This window comes from Pelecanus crispus, chromosome 11 (assembly GCF_030463565.1).
Source record: "Pelecanus crispus isolate bPelCri1 chromosome 11, bPelCri1.pri, whole genome shotgun sequence".
Classification (NCBI taxonomy): Eukaryota; Metazoa; Chordata; class Aves; order Pelecaniformes; family Pelecanidae; genus Pelecanus; species Pelecanus crispus.
In genome coordinates this window covers 33,006,361-33,031,359 of record NC_134653.1, presented here as the reverse complement: position 1 = coordinate 33,031,359, position 24,999 = coordinate 33,006,361, and the positions used below count along the sequence as shown (strand labels likewise).

At 44.8% G+C, this 24,999-nt stretch overlaps 1 protein-coding gene across 1 annotated transcript; it reads left to right on the top strand.

Annotated features, from left to right (window-relative positions):
• The first annotated feature begins 634 nt into the window (after positions 1-634).
• RILPL1 (Rab interacting lysosomal protein like 1) lies at positions 635-23,268 on the top strand. Its single transcript, XM_075718950.1, is given in 9 exon segments — positions 635-937; positions 4,557-4,707; positions 10,813-10,931; positions 12,270-12,488; positions 16,182-16,354; positions 16,877-16,969; positions 21,133-21,220; positions 23,199-23,234; positions 23,236-23,268. Coding segments are annotated over 9 exon segments (1,215 nt in total).
• Positions 23,269-24,999: the final 1,731 nt, after the last annotated feature.

Genomic DNA, 24,999 nt, shown 5'->3' with positions numbered 1-24,999 from the left:
GTGCGGCGCTGGCTCTCGGGCGCCGTGGGCACAGCGCTGCGGCCCTGCCACCGCTGCGGCCCCGCTTCGGTTGCTGGGCTCCATCAGCGTGGGATCGCCAATCCTCAACACGCGTGGGTGTGAGCGTTGAGCCCTCCAGCGCCTGGTTATCGCCCCCGGGGAGGGAGCCTCGGCCAGAAAGGGTCGGTGCCGCGGGTAACCCCGCTGCCCGAGCAGCGAGCGCGGAGCGCCCGCCACGGCGGCGGCTGCCAGGGGAAGGAGGCGCCAAGCCCCCGCGGCAGCCGTGCTGCTCCCGGCGGGCATCGCCCCGGGAGCCGGCCGGGCCGCGGGCACGCGTGGGGCCTCCCCCGGCCCGCCCGGCGCCTGCCATTGGCCCCGAGCGGCGGGGCGAGGGCGGAGGGGGGGGTGGCGGCGGGCCGGCCGCGCCCGCCCTCCCGCCGCCGCTCCCCTCACGCCGCCCGGCCGAGTTTAAACACCCGCCGCCCCGCCGAGCCGGCCGGAGTTGGCGGGAGTTGCGCGGGGCCGCGGCCCGGTGAGGCGGCGCCGGGCTCGGAGGGCTCGGCTGCCGAGGGCTCGGCTGCCGGAGGGAGCGGCCCGCCGCCGCCTATGAGGGTGCCGCGGGGCCGGGCGAGCCATGGACGGCGGCGGCGGCGGCGGGGCGCCGCCCGCCCTGGAGAAGAACGCGGCGGAGCTGACGGTCATGGATGTCTACGATATCGCCTCGGCCGTGGGGCAGGAGTTTGAGCGGGTGATCGACCAGCACGGCTGCGAGGCCATCGCCCGCCTCATGCCCAAGGTGGTGCGGGTGCTGGAGATCCTGGAGGTGCTGGTGAGCCGCAACCACATCAACCCCGAGATGGAGGAGCTGCGCCTGGAGCTCGACCGCCTGCGCCTGGAGAGGATGGACCGCATCGAGAAGGAGCGGAAGCACCAGAAGGTGCGGGCGGGGAGCCGGGGGGACGCGGCGGGGCAGGGGGGAGCCGGGGGGACGCGGCGGGGCAGGGGGGAGCCGGGGGGACGCGGCGGGGCAGGGGGGAGCCGGGCCCCGGCCCCTCCGCCGCCGTCCCGTCCTTCTCCCCCCGCCGCCGCCCCGCAGCCGCCGGGGAAAACAAAGAGGGAGGCCGGGGTGCCGCGGAGCGGGCGGGCCACGCGTGTGGGGACGGGCAGGGCAGGCTCACGGGCTCTGCGTGGATGCTGCCTTAGCGTCGCTGAGGGTTTGGGTGTGTTGGTGGTGGTTTGTTTGGGGTTTGGTTTTTTTTTTTTTTCCCCTTCCCTCCTGGAAGTTTCCTTCCTCCTTCCCTTTCTCCACCCCTTCCCTGGTCACTGCATTTCCTTCCCCTTGTGTCTCCCCGATTAGGACTCCTGCTCCATCCCCTCTCCTGATGAGATAGTGCTGCTTCCTGCTAGGCCAGGAAAGGTCACTGACGATAATACCCTTTTCTCTCCAGAGCTGTGAATGATTTAGCAGTCTAGTGTTCCTGGCGCACTCATCAGATAGGCAAGTCATAGGAGAGAGATGGAGAACCAAGTGATTTCAGGGCAGTGTTAGAGCTGAACAGTAGGGAAGAGCACTCTCCCAGATTCCTGCTCCATCCTCTGATGGTAAGGTGTTGTCCCTTGGCTTGATCTGGGGCGGTCATAGTGTTCCCTGACCCCACTCCCACGAAAGCCCAAGGTAGAGATCATTTCCCATATCCTGTTACCCTCAAGTGGCAGGACAGCACGAGCTGTTCCGCTTACTGCAGTGGAAGTGGCAGATCTACTCTTTAAACCATCCAGACAACTGATGTAAAGAAATGGTTCTTCTAGTAAGTGACTGTGCTAAATCATCACTGCTGCCTCATGCCATTCCTGCTTGCACACGCAGATTCAGAATAAGGAGGAGATGGAATTTCTGGAAGAGAGATGTCAAACTTCATGAGTTTGCTTTAATTTAAATAAATTCAAGCTTTATGTTTTAAAAAGAGTCAGCTAGGGGACTTTTGCTTAGCATGTGAAAAATCCAGGATGATTCCAGTAACGTTTTCTGGAAGAAGTCTCAGGGCAGTGTCTCTGAAAAGGATGGTAGAAGATCTCTAATGTAAAGTCTCCAGAGTATGAAGTAAGAAGGTCTAGAGAACAGATATAAGTAGGTGTACCAAACCTGTGCCTTTGGCCTTCTAACAGGTCTAACTTGGAGGCAAGTGGGTGGTCTGTTGTGCTGGTCCCATACTGTGTCTGGGCCCTCTGCTAGAATGCAATTAGCTGTTCCTGAGCCCCACCTGCCAGAAGGTTTTCCGAGGGCATGTCACCTCTGGGAAGAACTGCCCTAAGTCACATCTCCCCACTGACTGCACAGAGACCGCTGGGTTGCCAGTCAACAGGAATTCTTTATCTCCGGTATTTACAAAATGCCGCGTGGTGAAGTAGATGCTGAACTGGGCTCGGTGGCAATACCTAGTATCACTGTACAAGCTGATGTTCTGTGTAGATGCTTCTGAAGTTCATATGTGTGTTAAAAAGTTTCTTAAACATGTCAACTGCATAACCCTGTACTTGCCACATATCAGCTGATCCCCTGCCAGTTAACCACCTCTACTCTGCCAGCTTCTCTAATAGTCACAAAATGGCCCACGGAGCGTTCAGGCAATCCAGTCAAAACTTTGGTGGAAGTATATTTTTATCAGGGACAATAAAGTATGTGATACATACATATTTTTTTAAATCAAGTTGATTCCCTGTACACCGAGTCCCTATAGACCAGTAGCGTCACACCTACCCGTGTTCTGGTGTGAGGGTTTGAAGACTAACTTTTTCACAGGACAGGTATAGGTAAGCAGAAAAAGCCAGAGACTGAGAAATAGTTGTGACCCAAAAGCCTCCAAAAACCAATCCAGACAAGCTTTTAGTGGTCCTTGCAAACATCAGTTTATGAGGTTTTAGCACTTAAAATCTTTAGATGTGAATCTGTTTTGCCTATAAACCTTGCTTAGCAGCGCCTGGCCCATAGATCTGATACATAAATAAGAAAGTTTGCCTAGGCAAACCTTAATGTAGTTGTGTGTTTACAGTGCGGCCACACATAAGTTATATAAGTTTAGATAGTTTGGGGGTTTGTGTATGTTCTATTTTGGTTTTATCAGTATGCTTATTTTGCTGTTGAATGTGCTGTTTGATTATCTAAACTAGGTCAGCGCGTTCGTTATTTTGGCTACAGAGTTGTAATATGCAGCATCCCTGTAAATAGTCTAGGTATTTGGCAATATAAAGTTTCATTACAGATTTGCTTTTCTCTCAAGATAAAGAGTTTCAAGTAAAATAGAGGTGATTCATGAGATTTTCTTTACTTCTTAATAACTAAGTCTGCGTAGCTTACAACACCCATACGTTACCTATCTATTTGTCATATCGTGTTTTCTGCAAAACTTTTAGCAAGCATTATAAAATGACAGCAATGCAGTAATAAATGTTGGAATATAAATGGCATTTGCACCCGAAAGTCAATAGGAACATGATTTTCCCTTATCAGAGCATACATTCAAAGCAGAAAGCTATCCTTTAATCTCTCAGCAGAGCTTATTTTAGCCTAGAGCTGTGCTTGGCGGGATTGTTGTCTGAATGTGTTTTGTTGTTGGGTAGGAAAGGGGCATGCTGGATGAATGTGAAGTCAGCAAGTGACTCAGCCTGGCTCCGGCAATTTGCATGCAGCTTTTTTTGTTTGAAGCACGTACATGAAAATAGAGCAGAGAATGCCCCCCACTGCAGAAGTATGATTTATGGCAAAGGCTTTTGGAACAAGTAAAGCTCTAAATACAACTGGTTTTCCTTGAGGACTTTATACTTTTTGTCCTAATTTGACCTTTACGGGGATTGGTGACAGCTGCTCTTGACACACAGTGTCCTGACAAATGGGAGTTGTTTTGACTGCTCTCACTGCCGCTGACATAGACGCCACTCAAGACATTCCACATACAATGATTTACGTAAGAAGCAGCACGGTTTTGTCTTGCGTTTACCATGTGGACTAGGAGCTCTGGGTGTGCTGCACTGTATCATGCACTCGTTATTTTACACTTGTGTTTCGTAACAGAAATTTAGACTAGAGCTGTTACTCTTTCAAAATGAGCATGCCTAACGCTGACTCCCCTGGCCCACGCTGTGTGATGTTTCTGGGGCGTTTATAACAGCCTTTGCGGCTGCTTCCTGGGATGCAGGAGGTGATGGTTGCTCATGTTTGGTGATCTTGTCTAACACAGCGGTCCCCTTAATCTGGTCCTCGCAGCAAAACGGGGCATAAGGAGCCATCCTTTGGGTAACTTGGCCCTCAGAAATGTTTGCGTCAGGAACAGCGTCCTCAGGTATTTACATTCAGCATACAGCAAAAGGAGACTTTGATAGTTGGTTCCTTGATGCTGGCATTAGAAAAGTAGATGTCTTCTAAGAAATTCACAGTAGTCTCATTTAATTGTTTTCTGTAACAATCATAGTAGGATTGTTGCTAGTTTGATCTGTAAATAGTCCAGTCAAAGATTATTAACATGTTTAAAATAAATGTGTTGTCCGTGTCTACCCTTTAGGAATTAGAACTGGTGGAGGATGTCTGGAGAGGGGAAGCACAGGACCTTCTTACCCAAATTGCACAGCTGCAGGAGGAGAATAAACAACTGATGACAAACTTGTCTCACAAAGACATTAATTTCACAGAAGAGGAATTTCAGAAGCATGAAGGCAAGTTTGATACTTCAAATTCAGTACTTGCTTTTGTTATAAAAAGCAATACTTTATCAAAATACTTTGACTGGATATTCTGGCTTTTTTTCCTATAGATTAATGCAGGTCTGGCGTTTGGGGTTTTTTTACCTGACTAGAAAATCTCTGAATACATGGTGATACTGAAGACATGATAAAAGGTGGGGGTAGGAGGGAAAGAAAAGCCTGAACAGCTTTTTGTTTGGCTGAGAAGCATCTCTGAAAGTAAAGTCTAGCTTCCTTTTTTTTTTTTTCCCTTTTAGCTCACATCTTGCAAAAAGCCCTCCTTATGTTTTCTAATACAAACAGAATGATGCATTCAGCAATGTTTATTTCACACTGTTATGCACAAAAATAAGTGCTACTGTTGATCTATTCAGGATAACTGTTTGTAAAGCAGCAAATCAAGATTTCTTTGTCTGAATTATATGAGTCCACCATATGGAGATATTCTAGGAGAATATTGTGGTGCTCTCCTAGAATAGGAGAGACTGATTTTACTTAGTTTACCCACCTTTAGGGTTCCCTCTCTTGTTTGGGACTTATAGCCAATTTAGAATAAGTGAAGAGATTTATAATTCAGGGAGTGGGTGAATCCTAAAGAGTTGAAACAGCCAATTTGTGGGCAACTTCTTTCTTGAGGCAGAGCAAAGTTCAAGACGCAAGCTTCCGACTTGCAAGTACAGGTAGATTTCACTGCAGCAACTGAAACAATTGCCATCCTCAGCTCTCACCCACAGCTCAGCAAATAACTCTTTCCCAAGAGCAGGGGCAGATGAACAGATGTCCATTTGCTACACAGTTCATGGCACATCATTTGAGGCTGCTGGCTACCAAGTCCATTTCATGATACTTTGCTGGGAATTAAGCTGAGGAGTTGAAAAAAAAATGACTGTGCAGGTTTGGGGATGAGGCAGCCTTGAGCTGAGAGATGGGGTGGACAGCTGAGAATGGTAACAGCGTCACTCCAGCAGCAAAACACGCTGTGATGGTGACTCAGTGTGGAAGTGGGTGGCTTTCTGAACTGTTTGTACACAGACAGGACTCTGGTCCACTGCTTCAAGCCACAAGCTCCACTTTCACAGTAGGTTCTGACTATCAGTAAAGTCGTGACTCCCTCAAAAGGCTAGCATCCTGTGTGTAGCGTGCAAAGTCACTGTCCAATTTGAAAATGAGACCACACAGCTGAGCCATTGCAGCTCTCCAGTAATGCATTAGGAACAAAGGGATATCCTTTTCCAGACGCTGGAGGTTGGGATTAAATGGAGGCTTGCTGTAGGTGGATGAAACTCTGTCCAACACTGCAGAAGTTGCACTTGCTTCCTCCCAGAGGCTGAATACTGCTCATTTGCCCTGGGGAGGAGTATAATGAAATCTTCAAAAAGTAAAAATTGTTAAACCTCTCAAGATCGCTGTTTTTTTAAGACGAATGCAGCGCTTTCAATTTAGGAGTCAAGTAATGGCAAAGTAGCAGCTCAACGTCAGCCTTACAAACTCCATGCAAAATTTCAGAATGGCCATAATGAGTCATGGACCATGAAGACTATGACATCTTGTTATAAAGAACCAGCTTCCCCTTTGTTTTCTCTCTCTCTCTCTCTTTTTTTTTCTTTCCCCCCCCCCTTCTTCTTCTTCTTCCAGTGGGTATCTAGCTCACTGCAGCTCGTGCTATTTAAATATAGCCATACTCTTCACATTCAGCTAGCCAAGCAAATGCCAGGCATGCTTTTCATGTTATTTTTACTGTGTCTACTCAAGTATAATAACACAAACAAAATGCATAAACCCATTCCAGAGACCAGATTCTAGGATCACTGATATTCTTTGGCCAAAATTGTCGGCTTAAGTCAAATCACATTAATTTATAGCAACCCTACCTTATTATTGGGACCTATAATATCAAACCCAACTGTTGTCCTTTTAGGAAATTTTGTCATTAATGAATGGGGATAGATTTGTCTCCACTGACTTGTTTGGATAGTGTCAGAAAGCAGTCATGCTGCTTTTTTGCAGTGCCCCTCATTTGATCGGATACATACAGAGCCAACAGAGGCAGGTTTTCAAGCTAAATACTTGGTTAGCTTGGACTAACTTTGACCAGACTCCAATCTTCATATCTCAGCATGATTTAGTATTGTGATCGTGTCTCCCCTTAGTGGCTAGCCCCTGGGATTAGCGGCTTGCTGTGTACGCACCAGACAGTTAAAGGAGTTATTTTTAGCACAGGCAGCAGAGGCCAGTGATTTGGGTGTGCAAGACTTTAAGAGTCAATCCTTGCCAATTAATAGTCACATCAGAGTTCACAGAGCCTCACTTCAGCATAATGAAGGTGTTTAAGAGGGAGGCAGATGCAATCCTATCTCAACAGGAGTGTTCTGCACAGAGGGCATCTGCCGGGAGTCTGAGCGGACCAGGGTTCATGTGAAAGGACATGTGGCAGAGTACAAAACACACAGGAGAGGTTAAAGATGAGTCTGCACCATCCATTAATGCTGCTTCTCCCAAGCTCAAACTGAGCACTGCTTGCTGGCGCTGACTAACTGGAGTATCCTAGTAAAACGCCGCAAGCCAACTTGACCCAACGTGTGTCAAACAGGAGAAGCAGGCTGCTGTTTCACTGCGGTGCGGGGAGCTGCTGTCTCAGACTGGCTGTGGTAATACAGACAAACAGCAGGATGTCAACAGTTGGGTGAACCTCTTGTGCTTGGCTGCTGAGGAACCTACAATTCCCTTTCAAAAGTGGAGGCAAACTTCTATTCTGAATATTTAGCTAGTGGTATAGCATCACAGGCCCTTACTGGCACTTTGGCCTGTTGCAATAGAGGTTGTATAAACAACAGTAAACAGGTCACTAAACATAAACATAAAAAATGTTCTTTTTTTCCCCCCTGTTTCTTTTCCCTTTTTTTTTCTTTTTTTTTCAGCTGCTTTCCTTTCTCTTGCTTGAACAATGCTATGATCACAGCAATTCACAGGAAGCTGCTCATAGGATGTGCCTAGGGAAGCCAGCTGGGTGTGCCATTTAAGATCTTGCCGATATTAGAATTAGAATCATTCGGAGATAATTACTTTACATTTAGGGCACTTAGTGATTTCCCTCTCCTCTTCCCCAGTGCCTGAAGAAATAGAAGATGTGACTGTTTCGCAAACACTTCCCACCTTTCCTTTCCCCTCCTCTTGAAATAAAAAGGATAACATAGTGATACATGCACACAATTGAAGTCACCAAATGTTAGGGAGAAAAATGAGCACAGTGGGAGGAAAAGCAGTCAGCACTGAAATGGTACTTTATTCTTTAAATAGCACCTGCTATCTAGAGATCTCAAAGCATCTCACAAGTACTAATGAATATAGCTGCACTCACTATTCCTAGCTCCTAGTGGGGTGAAACTGCCAGTCTAAAGTTTCACTGCAGTCCCTCTGTACTTCAAGGCAAAGTTTTGGATTTTTTTCTTTTTAAATATAGCTGATGTTTTAGGCCCTAGCGCCAAGATTGGCTGCAGAGGGTGGATCCAGGAACCTGTAGTGAGATTTGTGGATACAGTGGTGTATGAGACCTGTGTTGTGATAGGAGAGTGTGGATCTTTTAGAAGAGTTAAGTAGCAGTACGTGTCAGTGTCTGCTTGTCCTCCCTGGCAGGTATGAGCTGTTACCACAGTGAAGAATTAAAATTATCCTGCAAAGAACTAGAACCTAGGGCAGAGAGATGGTAAGGACCAGCGTCCAGAAATAGACCAGGCGAACTTAACCTCAGAATTAGAAAAGATGAGAATGTAATACTAGAATGTGAACACCAGGTCACTCTCAGCTCTTTTTCTGGGGTTTGACAGGAACACGTCCTCTGAACCAAATTCCCGGCCAGCCACGATCCCCAGTCCTCTTCCCAGCAGAGCGGTGACCTGCTCTCTGCTGTACCATAGCTCTGGTCCTTTAGCAATGAGGGTCGGAGCTGCTGTTCCCCCTGTTTGAATGGTACGCTTTTTATGCCTGCATGGGAACCCACAGCTGCTGCGGGAGTGCACATCCACCAAAGAGTTACTCCCTTTCTCTCTCTCTTTCTCGCAGGTTTGCCTTGCTCCACTGTATTATCCATCAGTTCAAACTGTAGATGATCTGTAAACTGGAGTTCCTAAAGGCAGGCAGCCTACATTCTCTTATGGGAGCAACTTTGGATTTCCCTGATGAGGGAAGAACATAACCAGAAAGTCTGAGCTGATGTTAGAAAGTAGAGACTTGACTGGTTGGATATATTTGTTGTGTATGCAGCATATTTCTGATGCAGAAACTGCTTTAATATATCAAAAAGGAAGTGGATTTCCAGCCACCCCAGAGGGGTGAGCGAATTATCACCACTCGCAGTTCGTAAATGGAGGGAGCTGGGGACCCACGTCACGAAGTACTTTGCCAAAGGCAATAGAACAAGACAGCAGTAGACCCTGGATTTGAGTTCCTGCTTGGACTGGAGTTTGGCCAGAGCAGCCACACGCTGACCTGGTCACCTGCTTTGATCTTCAAGCCATCCTATGGGATGTTGCGCAACGTGATTTTATGTGATATCTTAGGACCATCAAACCGCATGGCTCTGTGCAGTTATCAGGAAAAGTTAGTGTAGTAGATTGTTGTAGTTTAACCTCAGTTGGCAACTAAGCACCACGCAGCTGCTTGCTCACCCTCCCCACCCCGGTGGGATGGGGGAGAGAATTGGGAAAAAAAAAGTAAAACCTGTGGGTTGAGATAAAGGCAGTTTAATAGGACAGCAGGGGAAGTTAAAAAAAAAAAAAGAATATACAAAAGAAGTGATGCACAATGCAATTGCTCACCACCCGCTGACAGATGCCCAGCCTGTCCCCGAGCAGCGATCACAGCCCCACGGCCAACCCCCTTAGTTTCTATACTGCCCACGAGGCCGTATGGTATGGAATAGCCCAGTTTGGGGCAGCTGGCCCGGCTGTGCCCCCTCCCAGCTTCTTGTGCACCCGGCAGAGCATGGGGAGCTGAAGAAGTCCTTGATTGGTATAAACACTACTTAGCAACAACTAAACTGTCAGTGTGTTATCAACAGTATTCTCATCCTAAATCACAGCACTATACCAGCTACTAGGAAGAAAATTAACTCTATCCCAGCTGAAACCAGGACATAGATTTATCATCTCACCCAGTTAAATCATCTGGTCTGTGTTTGCTCTGGAAAGCCCATCGCTGTAGTGCCGGTTCCCGATTATCTCTGTCATGGCAAATAATGGAAGAATGCTTCCTGTTTTGTGATTTATGACATTTCCTAATGATTTGTTGGTCAGATTTCAGGTTAATCTAATCCTTTATTTATTTTCAAACAGGATCAATGTTGGATTCTTGGCAATGTTCCAAACATCTTTCACAAGTGAAATGCCATGTAGTATTTTTCTCTGAAGTACAGTTATTCTAAATATGAATTATCACATAATAGGATGGGGAAAAGGTTGCAAAACGTGAGGAGAAAATATGTGACCATAATTCAGACTAAATTTCTGTTCTAGATACAGGGTGGGGGTACCCTCTGAAGGTCTTGCTTCATCTCCCTTTCACACAACACAAAACTGGGTTTCAACATAAAATTGTTCTAGTCCAGCGCACCTCAGCTGGTTTGGATCTAGTTGCAATCTAGTTGCAATCCACAATAGTGGCATGTTGCTTAGATCTTGCTGAGGATCCAGACCATCTTTTTTACGGTTTTCACAGGGTCTTGGCCAGCTGATTCTACAGATTATCACACAGATAACTAAGCTCCCTGGGGCATAGTGCAAACACTGATGTAAAACTACTGAGGCAGCAAGATGTAGCAGTGTCACTCCACTGTTATAAATGTTTCTGAGGACCTGTTTTTTAAGGACTTTCTGTGCAGTGGCTTTTTGGAGTGGATTGTGTCATTTATGTTCCCTGCTACCCTTGAAGTAACCTTTAAAGCATCTTCCAACAGCTTCTCCGTAATTCTACCAGCAGGCAATTTTGGGAGTCTTTACCTAAAGATTTCTCACTGTTATTGTTCTCAGTCTCAGCAGCTCCTGATTTTCCTTAGTTTGTTTTCTGTGTTCTTTTTTTAACCAGGCATGTCAGAGAGAGAGCGGCAAGTCATGAAGAAGCTGAAGGAAGTGGTAGATAAACAGAGGGATGAAATCAGAGCAAAGGACCGGGAACTCGGACTTAAAAATGAGGATGTAGAGGCTGTAAGTGGCTCTTAGTTTTCCTATTTCTCTTCTTTCTAACCCATAGTCTCGTTTCAAGTTTTAAGTTAATTTGTTAACTTTAATTTGCTAAGTTAAGTTAATTTGTAAGCAATGCCAGATTATTAGTCCAGTAGCTGAAGTGTCCAGCATGACTGTGGAGTGTCCAAAATGATTAGGCAGTCTTCGGTGCAGCCGCACACCCTCTGCTTTGTTCAGAACGACCAGGCACACTTGGAACGAGACTGGAAACCAGTGTAACAAGAGAGGAAGATGGAATAAGGACAGGTTGTTTTGTTTGTTTCCTTAAAGACCTGATACCTCTCCCCTTCCATGGGAACAGGATGGGTAATTTTCTCTGGTTTTTTGAATCTCTCTCTGCTTCCACAGTGCAAACTTCCTCAGCAGCCCAGAGATCCCTGCTGTGGGCGAGCAGGCTACTGTGCATTTTACATATACTCTGGAGAGTTTGGCAGCAGGGACTCCACACGCGCACTCCCACACCAGGGATACACTGTGGATTACCTCTTTGCACAGGAAGCGGGGAGGAGGAAGGGGCCTGAGCCCAGCCCAGGTCATTTACTTTTGCCAGCAGTGAACAGAAGGTCACTGAGAGGATGGGTGGCCCTGGGGACCACAGCACGAGATCTGGGGTTAGTCTTAGATGAATCACAGACTCCAGTGTGACTTTGGGAATCACGTGATGTCTTGGTTCTTTCTGTGTCAGGAGGAATGACCTCTTTACCCATATTTTACTTCCCATCCTCACGCTGCCTCATCTCCTTCGGCTATGGGACATTTCTGGTGCTAATGAGGGCCAGGACTAGATGATCTCTGCTCTACCCAAGTGCCTCTGGCAGGTGCTGTGGCCTTTCCAATCGGTGCTGTCCATGCCATGCCCAGCAGGTCACATCCTGCCTTATAAGAGAGCGTAAGAGCTCAAAGTGAAGTATTTATAAATTGGATACTAAGGATTCCTCTGTCTTGTCTTTCTCTCTTCTACTCTCGGTTAAGATTTGGTTCAGAATCCCATAAGCCACCCTCTCCTTGAACTCTGCTTTTTTGAAACATAGCATCAGAAGTGATGGATTTGCTTTTGGAGAATCCCCTGTGCTAGGGGAAAAATGCCACTTTACTCTAGAAACCAATTAAATTTTGGTGACTGCAACTGTAGCAGATAATTAGATACTAAAAAACTAATCTGAGGGCGAGGAGTGGGGAGAATTTTCCAGATTAAATGCAACAGGAACCCACTACTTTTTCTTTAACATGATGTTTGGGACTTGGCCATCACGGCTGACAGCTGAATGGATGCTGACCTATTGCATCAATGTTTTGCAGCTTCAGCAGCAACAGAACAGGTTAATGAAAATTAACCATGACCTGCGGCACCGCATCACCGTTGTTGAGGCTCAGGGGAAGGCGCTGATTGAGCAGAAGGTGGAGTTAGAAGCGTATCTGCAAACCAAGGAGCAGGAGATGGGCAACCTGCGAGCAGAGCTGGGGAAACTGAGAGAAAAACTGCAGGGTGAGGACAGCCAAAATGGGGAGGAAGTAAAGGTAAGAGGTGCTTTAAATCACTTTTTAAGCTGCCTTTTAAAAAGCTTTGGACTTCATACCAAGTACCTCTTCTTTGGATAAATGTGATTGATACATATCAGAGGCAATGGTGGGACTCAAGGGCAGCATCTTGTGTTCAGGGGTGACATACAGAGAGCAACATCACTCGTTGCTCTGTGACAGGAAAGGCCCCGTTAGGGTGGGTGGTGACCCAGTGGAACAGACCCCTCCTTCCTAAAGGAGAGAACCGGTCGTGGCAGCACAGGTTCACAGTGGAATGTCTGCGTTAGAGAACAGCTCTCCCCTTAGACTTGGCAACCCATCATACATCCTAGGGAGTGTAACCTTTGGGTCATGCACTAGGCTGCAGAATTCGCCAGACACCAGAACAAATCTTTGCTTCAAGAGAGAGTGTTCTATTAGAAACATCGCAAGGTAATCCAAAATCTCTGGAGTATCAGCTGTTAGTTTGTACTGGAGGCAGATAGTGTTTTGGTAGTGCTGTATTAATATGTTTAGGTTCATTTTGTTTGTACATATCAGCCCCTTCCCCCAAAGGAAAACAAATGGATCCCTTAACAGTCTGGGTTTTCCAAAAGATAAACAGCTAACAAGGAGCTTAAGCCTCGCCGAGTATGCAAATACGCAAGCCCTAATGGGTCCCAAAGGTGCAATGCGCTACGAGGGTGGTGGCATGTGAACCACAGCAGAATAGAAATTGTGTCAGAAGGGGTCCCAGAGGCAAGGCAGAACTCGGCATGCTTGGTCGTCGCAGTGCTTATCTCACTTTTGATCTGTCAGGACTAAGCTGGTCTATTGCTACCAAATCAACGTATAAATATTTGAAGGTGCCTTTTAGAGGAACCAACTTTGGCCCTGTTTCTGCTTTCGCTGTGAAGTGTTACTAGCACAAATGTTGGTGAAAAACAAATGTTACTGCTTGCATACTCAAGTACTTGCAAGAACAGGCAAAGCAACAATCTGCAAATTGAGTTGGTGCTGAGATTGGAGCAGTAGGAATGCAAACTTGAGGGGACCTTCATGAGAAAAAGATGCATCTGATCTGTTGCATCCCTTAGTCCTCTTTACGATTCCTATTACTTTTCTTTGTGCATATGACACTACTGTCTTACTAAAGCAAATGTGCTGCATTTCCCTTTCCTAATGGTGCTCTTAGAAGAGTACAAACTAGGATAAGGGGTATCATGATATGAAAGAACTCTAAAGGAGCACTATCATACAGATCTGTTTGGCTGGATGCGTTGGTAGGAGCTCCAGTGCCAAGCAGCACTGTGAATGCCTTATAGCCTGCAGCAGAGAGTGAAACATCCAATTCACTTGCGGTAGGCAGGAATATACATCAAGAAGCAGAGGCAAAGGCTGACGGGGTACCCTGGTCCCCCCTGCAATGCGACAGCCAGTGTTGTGTTAACATGTCGCTGCTGAATTGGGCAAGCACTGTATTAATAATTAAAAGGGTGATTTCATTGCTGTTAATTCAGCCAGGACACCCAGCTTTGTAAATGGGGCTGTGGAGCCTAGGCCTGGAGCCAGCAGGAGAGAAAGTGTCTTCAGTCTCTGGAGAGAAAGGATGCATTCTTTACCTCTCTCTAACTCATCAGTTCCATGGCAATGGCGCCTCTTCTAATTAGAGCCGCTTCCCGCTCTCTTTGCCAGGATAATGGTTAGACAGTAATTGCAGTGGCAAACAAAGCTGGAATAGCTGCATGCTCTGGAATGGACATTGCTTGTTGGCTTCAGTCAAGTACATTTGCGTGGGCTACAGGCTGCTCACTCTGCTGATTTGAGCAAAATCTAGCAAAAATAGCTTATTTGGGCAAAGGTGTGGGACAACTATAGAACCAAAAGAAGGGGCATCAGCTCAGACCCTAATCTAGAGGGGTGAAGAAGAGGAAAAGTGTTTGGGTAATTTCCTTTAAACCTCTTGTTAGGTTGCATCAATCTTTATTTATTGTAGTCTGTGTAAAGAAATGCGTTTGGATGAATGGGCTGAATCAAACAAATGGACAAGCAAGCGTTGCTCTGCTTCTTTGCCTTTGCAGGACAAGGACTGCAATCCCTGCTGTAGAAACTGATAGTGCACCAGCCTTAGCCCAGCTATATAGCAATAGATAGCAAAATTGTTTCACAAACACATGAGCTCAAAAAGAGGGTAGGATCAGGCTTACAAAAAATGGACTCTGTTTAAAAATCTCGGTACTTAGCTCCTCAAATTCCCAGCGAGGCATCACTGCAACACAGGAGCTCTGAGACTCTGATCTCTGCATCCTGCTAGGAGGACGGGTGGCTGACCTGGCTGCTGCCATCTCTGATTTCATGTGCTGGCTTCTAGTCTGTCCTTGCAAAAAGCATCACATTTCTCATGTACTTTGCTACATTTCAAATGTACTTTACTGGAACAGTGCCCTGCATTTATTTGTATTGTTAGAAATCCTGCAGACCTCTAAAGTCTTGTAGCTGCTTTTCAGCACCTTGATTCTGAGTACCCTTCCCAGAAGCTTGTGATTTCTCATTGACTGGTCCTCAGCTCTGTGCAGCCACTGAGTGGAACAACAGTAGAGGACCTGAACAATGGTCTTCTGTGCGCTGTGTTTATACAGACCACGTTTTCACAAGCAGTTAGGGACAAATAGTTCTGTGCAAGTGCTGGGGTCTACCTGGGGGACAGGAAGCAGCCCCACAGGCCTGGGAATCCAACCATGTGCCTAGAGTGCAAGCTCTGGCTTGTTGGGAGCCACAGAAACTGGGAAGTGGGAGATAAAATTCCTCTGAGCTTCCAGTGAACTCTCCTCAGAGGAAGAGACAAGGCTAGATGTGTATAAATGCCTCATCTAGCATTCATCTGCAATTTTCTTCCACTTTGTAGCTAGATCCTGGTGCTAACGCCAATCCTGCTTTTTTAATAAAGGCATTAAGGGGATATAAACTTAAATTTCCACTTAATATGTTTACATCTTAATATGTTTACATCCAAAGGAGCTTTCTCTTTGTGGGAAGAGCTGGAAGGAACTGTCATGATCTTCTCTATGCAGTTTTTTCAGTGTTTATATAAAAGGCTGATGTTTGATTTACCCCATTTGTTAAAAGTACGAATTCCTTAAACTGACTTGTTTATCAAAAATTGGACTATACATTTGCAGTGGAGTTTCTGGCAGTCTGGATTCCACAGGAATTTCTCCACAAGAAAACTTATCACCTATAAGGTGGCTCAGGTTGGACCCTGTGTTCAGGCCTGCTGGCAACAATTGGTGTTTGTTTGTTTTCCCAAACATGTAACTCTAGGAAAGATTCCTGTGAGCGCAGGGCTTTGATTGTATGTCACAACACTTAGGTCTTCCTCATCTGCAAGTTTCCCCCGAACACCACGTGAAGAGAGGTAAAACAGAGCTCAGATCATCTTTCGGAGGCCTGCCACGGTCTCACCAGTCCTGTGTGTGTCATCGGTCAACCTGTGCACAGGAAAGAACAAGCGGATCACTGAGCTGTTCTTGCTGACAGTCTTTAACATGAAAAACAAATTACATTTTTTTCCTCTTAAAATTGCTGTGTTTCTCTTAAAAGAGGATTTAGCAGTGCTGAAAGGAAGAGCATGGGAACCAGACTGATAAATACTTCAAACTCCTCAGACATGCACTCGCATGGTGAATTTAAAGCCTGCGTTTCACTTCCTAGGCAGAGCCAAACAATGATGACTGCCTCTCAGAGTCAGAAAAGATGGCAATGGACTTAAAAGATCCGAATCGTCCAAGATTCACCTTGCAGGAGCTGCGGGATGTCCTTCATGAGAGGAATGAATTGAAATCTAAAGTGTTTTTACTTCAAGAGGAGCTTTTATATTACAAAAGGTAGGTTAGATCTCCTCTCCTGTTGCATGCTATACACAGAGGAGCCAGAGGGCAGGTCTAGGAACAACAGATGTGCTCTTAAATAGTGTCCAACAAGCTTATATTTCTGCAAAGGCTTAAAGTAGAGATTGCAAGCATACGGCTTTAGTTTGAATCTGGTTCTTCAACACTGGGAAAAACTATGTCCCTCCCAAACTCCCAGGTTACCCCCGAATCTTAGAAAGGTTACAAACATTTAATACTTTGAACTTCAAAAATGAGGATAAGAGTGGATCTAAAATGAAAATTCTAGAACTTTTATTCAGTGCGTTCCTCTTCTCCCTCTCCTTGTCACAATGGGAAGAAAATATTGAAAGGAGACCCAGTTCTGGGTTCTGTTCCTTGGTTGACAGAAAAATCTCCCATTGATTTCAATGAGCTTTGAACAGATCTTTTTGCATTTCTTCATCAACAGTACTACCTCACTTAAAGTGCTTCCATGGCTTGGCAGGAGAACGTTAATTATCTTTTCTTTCTTTCAAGTGAGGAAACAGAAGAAGAAACTAGATCCCCTCAACCTACACCCATAATTCAGTCAAAACCCTCAACTCAGCCTGAATCTGGAATCAAACGACTGTAAGTAGCATATTTTCTAAGGATACTGGATATAGTCTGCAAATACTAAATGTTTCTTATGGGTAGGACAATTTTAAAGAATTTAAAAATTAAGATAACCACATCCCTAATGTATATGGGAGAGGCATTGAAGGAGCACTTGAGAGGTATTATAAAGCAGCAGTTGGCTTTGGCCAAAACTTTTGCCTAGGTCTGGGACAACTTTCAGTCTCGGATTAGTTCCTGTGGTACCCTTTGCTCCCTGCGTGCAGACAGCAGCAGAGATTCCAACAGTACTCCACGTGCTTGCGTTTATGGGCCAGACTGGTGTGCCCAAGCAGCCCACTCCAGTTCTAATGTTTCATTCCTAAGTACGCTTTTCAGGCTAACCAAAAGAGCATGTGTTGCAATGTTTTATTACAGCCGGTATGAGCTGGTGAGCTCTTAAACACAGGCACCTGATACTCCTAGAGAATTTTCTTGTCTTGGCCACATAGTCGTACTCCAAAGGGAGGTGTTACTAATTGTGGTCTTATCCAGAGCACCGCTCAGCCTGTCCTGTGTCTCCAAAACTGAAGTCAGTGCCAGATCTCAGTGTGCAAGGTTGGAAGGAACCTGTGCTCAAGTGCAAGTCCCAGTTCCTTAACACGCAGATCCTAAAGTGGTGGAGTGTTCAGAAACCACTGGCCCCCAGGTCATGCTCGGAAGACGTGTAAAGAGCGTTGTTCACACGTAAAAGCAGCTGCAGACCCGTAGCAGTTGGGCGTGGAGAGCAAGGTTTCCCCAAGACCTTGCTGTGCCCGTTTCCCTGTTGACCTAATCTTTTAGACCCTGACTTGCACTACGTGTACAGCACAAAAACCTTTTGTTTGCTGAAGAAATTTGCTGCTGGAGAGGACGCCAGCTTTCTTGGCTATAAAGAACCCCACGTTCTCCTGCTGAAGTATTTAATGTTGCTGTCCGAAACCTAAGCTTACTGTCAGAGGTGTGCATTTACTAGTATATCACTTAATTGTAAAATCACAGTGTTAGCCAATCCATTTGTCTGTTGAAACTCCCTCCTTGTACATTTATTTATTCCAAATTAAGTCTTGTAACCTTGTAGCAAGTCTTTAGATTTTTGTGGTACTGGAAGCTTAACTTTTTTAACCGCATAAATGATTTTGGAACAGTCATTTGTTTCCACGTAAAAAGATCTTCCATCCTGTCCCCAAGCCCATAGCCTTCAGTTCTTAGGTTAATAATAGCAGCAGCCCTGTGACAGTAAGTTCCATCGGAATATCTGGGCTGATCCAAAACACCATAAAGTCAGGAGGGCACTTTTGATTATTTTCAGTAGACTCCAGCTTCTGTCTGTGCTGCTTTGTTTGCTGAGAGAGCCCTTCCTCTCACATGATTAGAAAATACACTTTGAGTTTGGACTTAAGTTTTCATTCTGCAACTGTGATGGTAATAACTCTACTTTGTCTCAGAAGATCTTCACTGTAAAGCTTCTCTTTTCTTTTAAATTTATCTTAGTACTTTTTAAAGCTTGTACCATTGTGGGGGATGGCTGGTTTCAAATTATGCAGTTCATGTTGATTGCAGTTTCCATGCTTGATTTATGAAGCAAAGGCAGCATAAAAACTTAAATAGACGTTGTAAGACAGAGCACATGCTGATGAGGTATTAGCTGTGACTCTGCCTTCTGCATACGTGTGTAAGCAATGCAGGGAGCCATGGCAGGAGGCACAAAAGTGTTTTCAACCAATTATCTCAGGGCTTTCTTCCTCTCAGTTAATTTATTAGTGAAAACCTGTTGAGCATCAGACCATTCAATCAATGCACATTTTCAGACAGCTGTCTAATCTTTCTGTTTCTCAGATTCTGTGTTAAATTCATATAACTAAAACCGCACACAATAAAACATAAAATCACGTTGGTTTGGCTCCTTTCAGAAAAGGCAAGAGTCCTCTTCTGCCAGATAGTGGAAGCACGTATTGAACCTGCTGTCAAGATGAAATGACTTTCTTTAGCTGTCATGCTCTGTCCCCAGGTTTTTTTCTGCTCTCTCTTCATTTAGCCATCACATTAAATAAGGAAAGATAAAACCATCTACTTAAGTAATCTGAAGGATGGTAATAGTTTCAGGCTTGTCTTATTCTTGCAGGCTGTCTGGATAGGATTTGTCTAGTGTGGGTTTATTTTCCTTACCCTTCCTCTCTGTGTGTGTTGTCAACAGCGTAGTTGTTAGATGGCCTTTAAAAAGACAGGAAATTTCACTGCTGGGAAAAACAAAGAACCCAAGCGTAGCATCTGTTCTGTCCTGTTCTAACACCCCTCCTGCCCCACCTGCAGTCGCTGCCCGCTGCGAGCTGCCTCCAGAGCTCCCTTCTCCCTCTGCCAGGCAGGATGCTGTCAGCACCTCGCTATAAGGCAACCTGGGTAACACACGGGCACGTAAACTCTCCACACCTAATGACGCGATGAAAACTTGTAATGCTGGTATCTGCGTGCAGAGTGCCTTTACAAATGAAAGCAGGGTTGCTTTTCTCTCTGTTTCAGACTTTTCCTCCTGATTAAACAAAAAGCTGAAGTGCAAAAATAGGAGACACTGTTGCTATCCTCTCAAGAGAAGCTTTACGCTTGCCTGTTTAATGTGCCCTTCTTTCCTTGACTATGTAGTGTCTTAGGGAGTGAGACATATGTATATGTAGCCTGTGCCATCTAAGATGTGCTCAGGGAATTCTGTGCTGCATCCCCATAAAGAAAGGAAATCAGAAGTTACAGAAATCAACATTTTTTCACTCCCAGGGTTTGCACGTTTGGAGCAAACTCTAACTCAGACTGATTGATTTCTACATTTGTCTCTGCCACATCACATGTCAGGGTTTTGATGAAATAATGCAACCAGGAGGCTTTACTGAGGAGGAAAAGTACAAGGATTAAAAATGCTCCCTCTGTTTTGAGCAGAAAACGCCCTTTTGTTTTCTCTTTAAGGATACGTGCTTGTTTGTCACTGATGTAATGCCTGAAACAGCCATAAGTTTTCTTCCTATTCTTGCAGTCTACAAAAGCTGGTGTGTCTGTCTCATTTCTGCAGCTCACGGACCGTGCCACAATGCATAAAAATAGAAGTCCTAGCTACTGCTAATGATACAACAATGTTTGCTTGTTTGTTTTCATTTTTAATCTAAGAAGAGCAGTTAGAGTGACTGTGTTGGGGAGAGCTGCATTTGGTCACAAGTGAAATGTCTCTCGTGATTTCAACTTAATCTCTAATTGACATTAGTCCACAGTTCAAAAAAATATTTGGCACAAGGGAGAACCTCTGAGGAGAATCCTTAGAAAAACAGAGGGTGTTCCAGGTATGGATGGAGGTGTGCCGGCAGGTTTGTGTGGGGCTGGCTGGGCACAGAGCACCTAGCCGGCGTGCGCTCTCAGCCTAAGTTGCATGAATTGTATAATGCGTAGCAAAAGTGCTGAACTCTTACAAAGAAAGTCTTGCTGCTAGCCAGCTAGAAAGTGTTTCTGCTAGAGTAGTTGCAAGGTGTCAAATAAGTATTTAGCTGCCTGCAGTTGGCATCTTGCTGCATGTGAAGCAATGCAGGTTCTTTTGGAACAGATATACAGGCCCTTTAACCAAGTAGCTCGCATAGGAGGTTATTTCAAGATTTCACCTGCGATACTGGTTTTTAACTTGAACCTATCAACTGTAACGTTTGTAAAATCTTTAACTGTAATGCTGGTCCTGTCTAACCCTGTTTTCCGTGCAAATATCCAGTAGTCACAGCAGAGCCCTGTTTTGTATTTCTTAACATACACCTTCATCCTTCATTTCATTTTGTATGTGCCTGTTTGTTTCTTGAGAAGAAAAATGTGCACTCTGCTCTGCATTGCTAGAGGTGGTAATACCTTGATGAAATCCAACCCAGATTGAAGGCTGCCTCACAACAGAAAAGTGGTATCTTTTAGAAATTCAAAAACAATTTAAGCTGTTTCAATGACTGCTTTTTCTAAATAAGAGTTTTTCACTGAGGAGAGCTGTCTTGGGTGATGCAGATCCACCTCTCCCTGTAACGTGTCCTGTGTGGTAATTCAAAGTAACCCCATGTATCACGTCTGCCTCTTTTCTTTTTAATGGAATGCTTTTTCTTTCCCTTGCTCCAGTCTTATCTCTTCTGTGTCTGTACTTTCCTGACCAGGATCTTTACAGCCATAATGCCCATGGTAGCAGCTGGATTGATTCCAGACGATCCCACATTGCAGCCAATAAGAAGACTTGTGTCCCTTGTAGGAATTTTTTTTTTTTTTTAAATGTTTGGTACCGTGGTTTACTTTTGCATGACCCTGTGTTAACATGCACTGCTGGTTGCATTCTCATCGGCTGCCTGTGGGATCACAGAAGAACAAAGTGCCAATCAGAATGACCAGTCAGTACACAACTCATCGTAGTCCTCCATGCTCATCCTCAACTATTGACATTTTATCACCTTTTGCCTTGTTACCGTGCTAAACCAATCATTACTCCCTAGAAAATTGTTGCAATACGCAATTTTAACCAGCATCTGTTAATTTGCTTACTAAGCGTGCCTATTCACAATTCACACCAATGTTTTTTAAGAACCCATGTCATTCTAATGACTTGTTACGAGTCAGTTAGTTAGATTTACTGAATGTAATTGCTGATACCTACATTAATTTCCAGTGTTAATTATAGGCTGTTGCTTCCATGTCTTTCTATCTATGCACTGTATATTTTGTCTCTAATTACATATTTTGGAATAGAGTATATACTCTCAATGATCAGTTCTATCACCCTATTCTTGACTGTCTCGGGAAGATGTACTCATAATTGTTAATGCAAACTCTCTTTGCATTAGAACTGCTGCTTTAGTCGTCTTTATATTTGCAGCAGCAACACAATATTTAAATTCCCTTCCTCTCCACACAGACATGCTTTTTCCAAACATCCTCCCTGAGAGTTTCCTAGGCATAATAACAAATGTCATTGTTTCAGAAGGAATTAAAAAAGCCTAGCCCTTCTGCTTTGTGTAGAGATTTTATGAACGTATATTTCTCTTACTTAATTTCACGATGAAGTGAAAACTACTGAACTTTGACATTTGAAACTTGCTGCATAAATATCGCAGTCCTTTGTGTGGACTTCAAGATGCTAGGCCTGACCACACAGGACCAAACATGCTCAGCAGAAAGCCTCAGTGACTAGACACTTCTTTTATCAGCTGGAATTGTATCTGGCCCCAAAAAGACGTAGCATACGTGTGTGAATTTATGAGCTCCTGTGATGAAGGTGGTAGAAAAGTATGAGGCTAATTAAGTGCAAAAGACTTATTTCACTATTAAGGCTGCACATTTGAAGCCAGGAAATGCAAAAGTTCAGGTCCTGCTAGCAACGTTAGTTATCTGGCATTACACTTGTGTAGCTTTTTATATCACTTCCTAGTCATGAAATAATTATTCTTAATATTCTTAATAATTGCCATCATGCTTACCTGCATGTATTGTAGGATATTTTTTCAGGAAAGCTGCCTTAAGCCTCATCTGACACTCAAATACAGCCCCCTATGTGACTAGAGACATCGAAGGCAGAATTCCCTGGTCTGCACAAGGCGGCTCGGACCGGTTGGGATCATGGTACTGAGGGGAGACCTGAAGGAGCGTGGGTGGAGCAAGAATGCTGAGGACAGTGGGGCGTGGACAGAGGGTCAGGTTTATGCCCTGACAAATATTCCATCACCTGTCAAGGCTGAGTTTGTATTTGCATAGTTTCTTACTGTAGCAGCATTTTGCAATTCCCGTCCCGGAGCAGAACTACCTTATGCTTGGTTCTGTGCAAGCAAACCAGTATTTACCGCCTAAAATGCACCATTAAAACCAAAAGGGTATGCAGCCAATTCAGACCTTTGGTAGCTGGAACCATGACTTTTGCATTTCTCAGCAGGCCTAAACACTGCACTAACAACTCTTGTACTGAACTCATGCCGAACACTGAATTAGCCTAATCAAGTAACTTCATCCTATACAAATGAAATGATACTAAGGATTTTTCCAGCTGTATTTTTTTAGCTCTGTTGTTAGCTGGCAACTTCTTGTTGTATTAAATGGCTGTTGGTTCGTGTACGTCATTATCTGAGAGCACCCAAGCTGTGTGACAGGAAATGACGTGCACACTTGTGTGCATTTGTTTAGAGCCCTCATCCTGCAAACTCTTGTGTACATACGTGCATCTATTCATTTATTTTTGCAGGAATCGAGTCTATATATCAAAGTCTGTACACTTGGAAAAAAATGTGGAGGCTTATTTTCTTATCTTATGAATTTCCCTGCTGACAGCCTTAAAAACATTCTCTATTTCTGCTTTATGGTGAATTATACAGATTTAATGCCAAAGATACCACTTTACTTATGCCAAGAAACTAACCTGTATTGTGTCGCTTCTTTATCTCAGGGCTGGGGAAGGGGGAATATACATCTAAAATGATACCTGCACCTTGTAGAGTCAACAGCATTTAGAGCTTATTTGAAGCTTCCATAGCCAAACTGCTTGAGATTGCAATGACTTCATCTCTAATAACATTTTGACATGCACTCCCATCAGGCTTCACTGCCTTGATTTTTGCAGATGCAAACAGATTTTTTTGCTCTGTGTTTTGTTGTGCTGTGTATCGTTTCGGGTGTTTGAAGTGTCTTCAAGATGGTAAACAGTCTTCTTTCTTTTCCCTCCCCTTCCTTACTCCTCACTTCCCGGAAGGTTTAGTTTCTTCTCTCGTGATAAGAAACGTATGCAGGCATCACAGAAAAATGTCCACTTCCAGGATACTTTTGGAGAATGGTCAAATTCAAATAAAGATGACTCCTACACTGAACAAGGACAAGAAGCCCTGCAGCACCTGTGATTAAAACCTTGAGGTGTTCAGTTTACCACAGTAAATCTCGACAGTCTAGTAACAAGAAGCTTCTGTAAACAAATCCGGCAGCTCATCACTTTTATTTGCCTTGCACACCTCAGTGGTTGTGTTCAGACGTACTCTTCAAAAGGGATCCCTACACTGTTTCCTTGGTGCCTGTTTGCTGAAAGCAGAATCCAAGCCTTGTAGTAACAGTCGCTGATACCCTGGGACATCGAAGCTTCTAGATGACTTGTTTTGTGCCGAATAACAAGTCTATGGTCTCGTTCATGCATTAACTACAGTAACACAAGCTTCTTTAAACCAAAAAAAGGACCTGTGCCGTTATTAGAAGTTTGTTTGCAGTGTACAATATCTAGTGGCAAAGACTCTTTTACCCTGTTTGTTAACACTACCCGTTGTTTGCTTTTTATTTCTGTAAGAATTTTTTCAAGAGGGATACGACAGCTGGCCACTCTCCATGGCGGGTCTTAGCACTGCTGTGTCCTGTCAAGTTCAGCTGGCATCTGCAATTTGCAGAGTAACCACTTGGAAATCCACCTGATACAAATCAATAAACTGGAGTAGCCTTGAGAGGGATAGTAAGTGTACATTTCCCTTGCTGCTTATAGTGCCTAAAGTGTGAAGAAAGAGGTGAGCGTGCCTTGCATTTTGCCATGAGTTCTGCAGTATTAATGGAAAACAAATTGCTTGCAAGGAGGAATTTAACAGTTGAATTTTTTCCTTCTTACTAGGGACTTCCCCCTAGAGTAGCAGACAGCTGCTGTAAAGGAATTAGGTCTCTTTCCCACAGGCTTTTAATTAAGTCATACTCCACTTTTCTGTCTAGGTAAGACTGCCTAACTTCAGCAAGACACCCTCAACTAGCTGACATGAACTATTTTAACTAACTTAGAGATGACCCCAACTCTAAATGTTTTCTCTGACTAGTCTAAACACTACTTGGGCAGAGCGGATGAATTCTGTATGTGCAGGCTGCTCCACTGGTGGTGTTGAGGTTTGGGTAGCCTGCAGTTACAGGGGCTTAACTTGCCAGCAAAAGCCCAGCACAGCTGAGCTGCCAGGAGGTGGGATTTAGATCTGCTTTGCAGCTGAGCTTCCGAGACCTTAGTTGTGCTTGCAAAAACCATGACACTACAG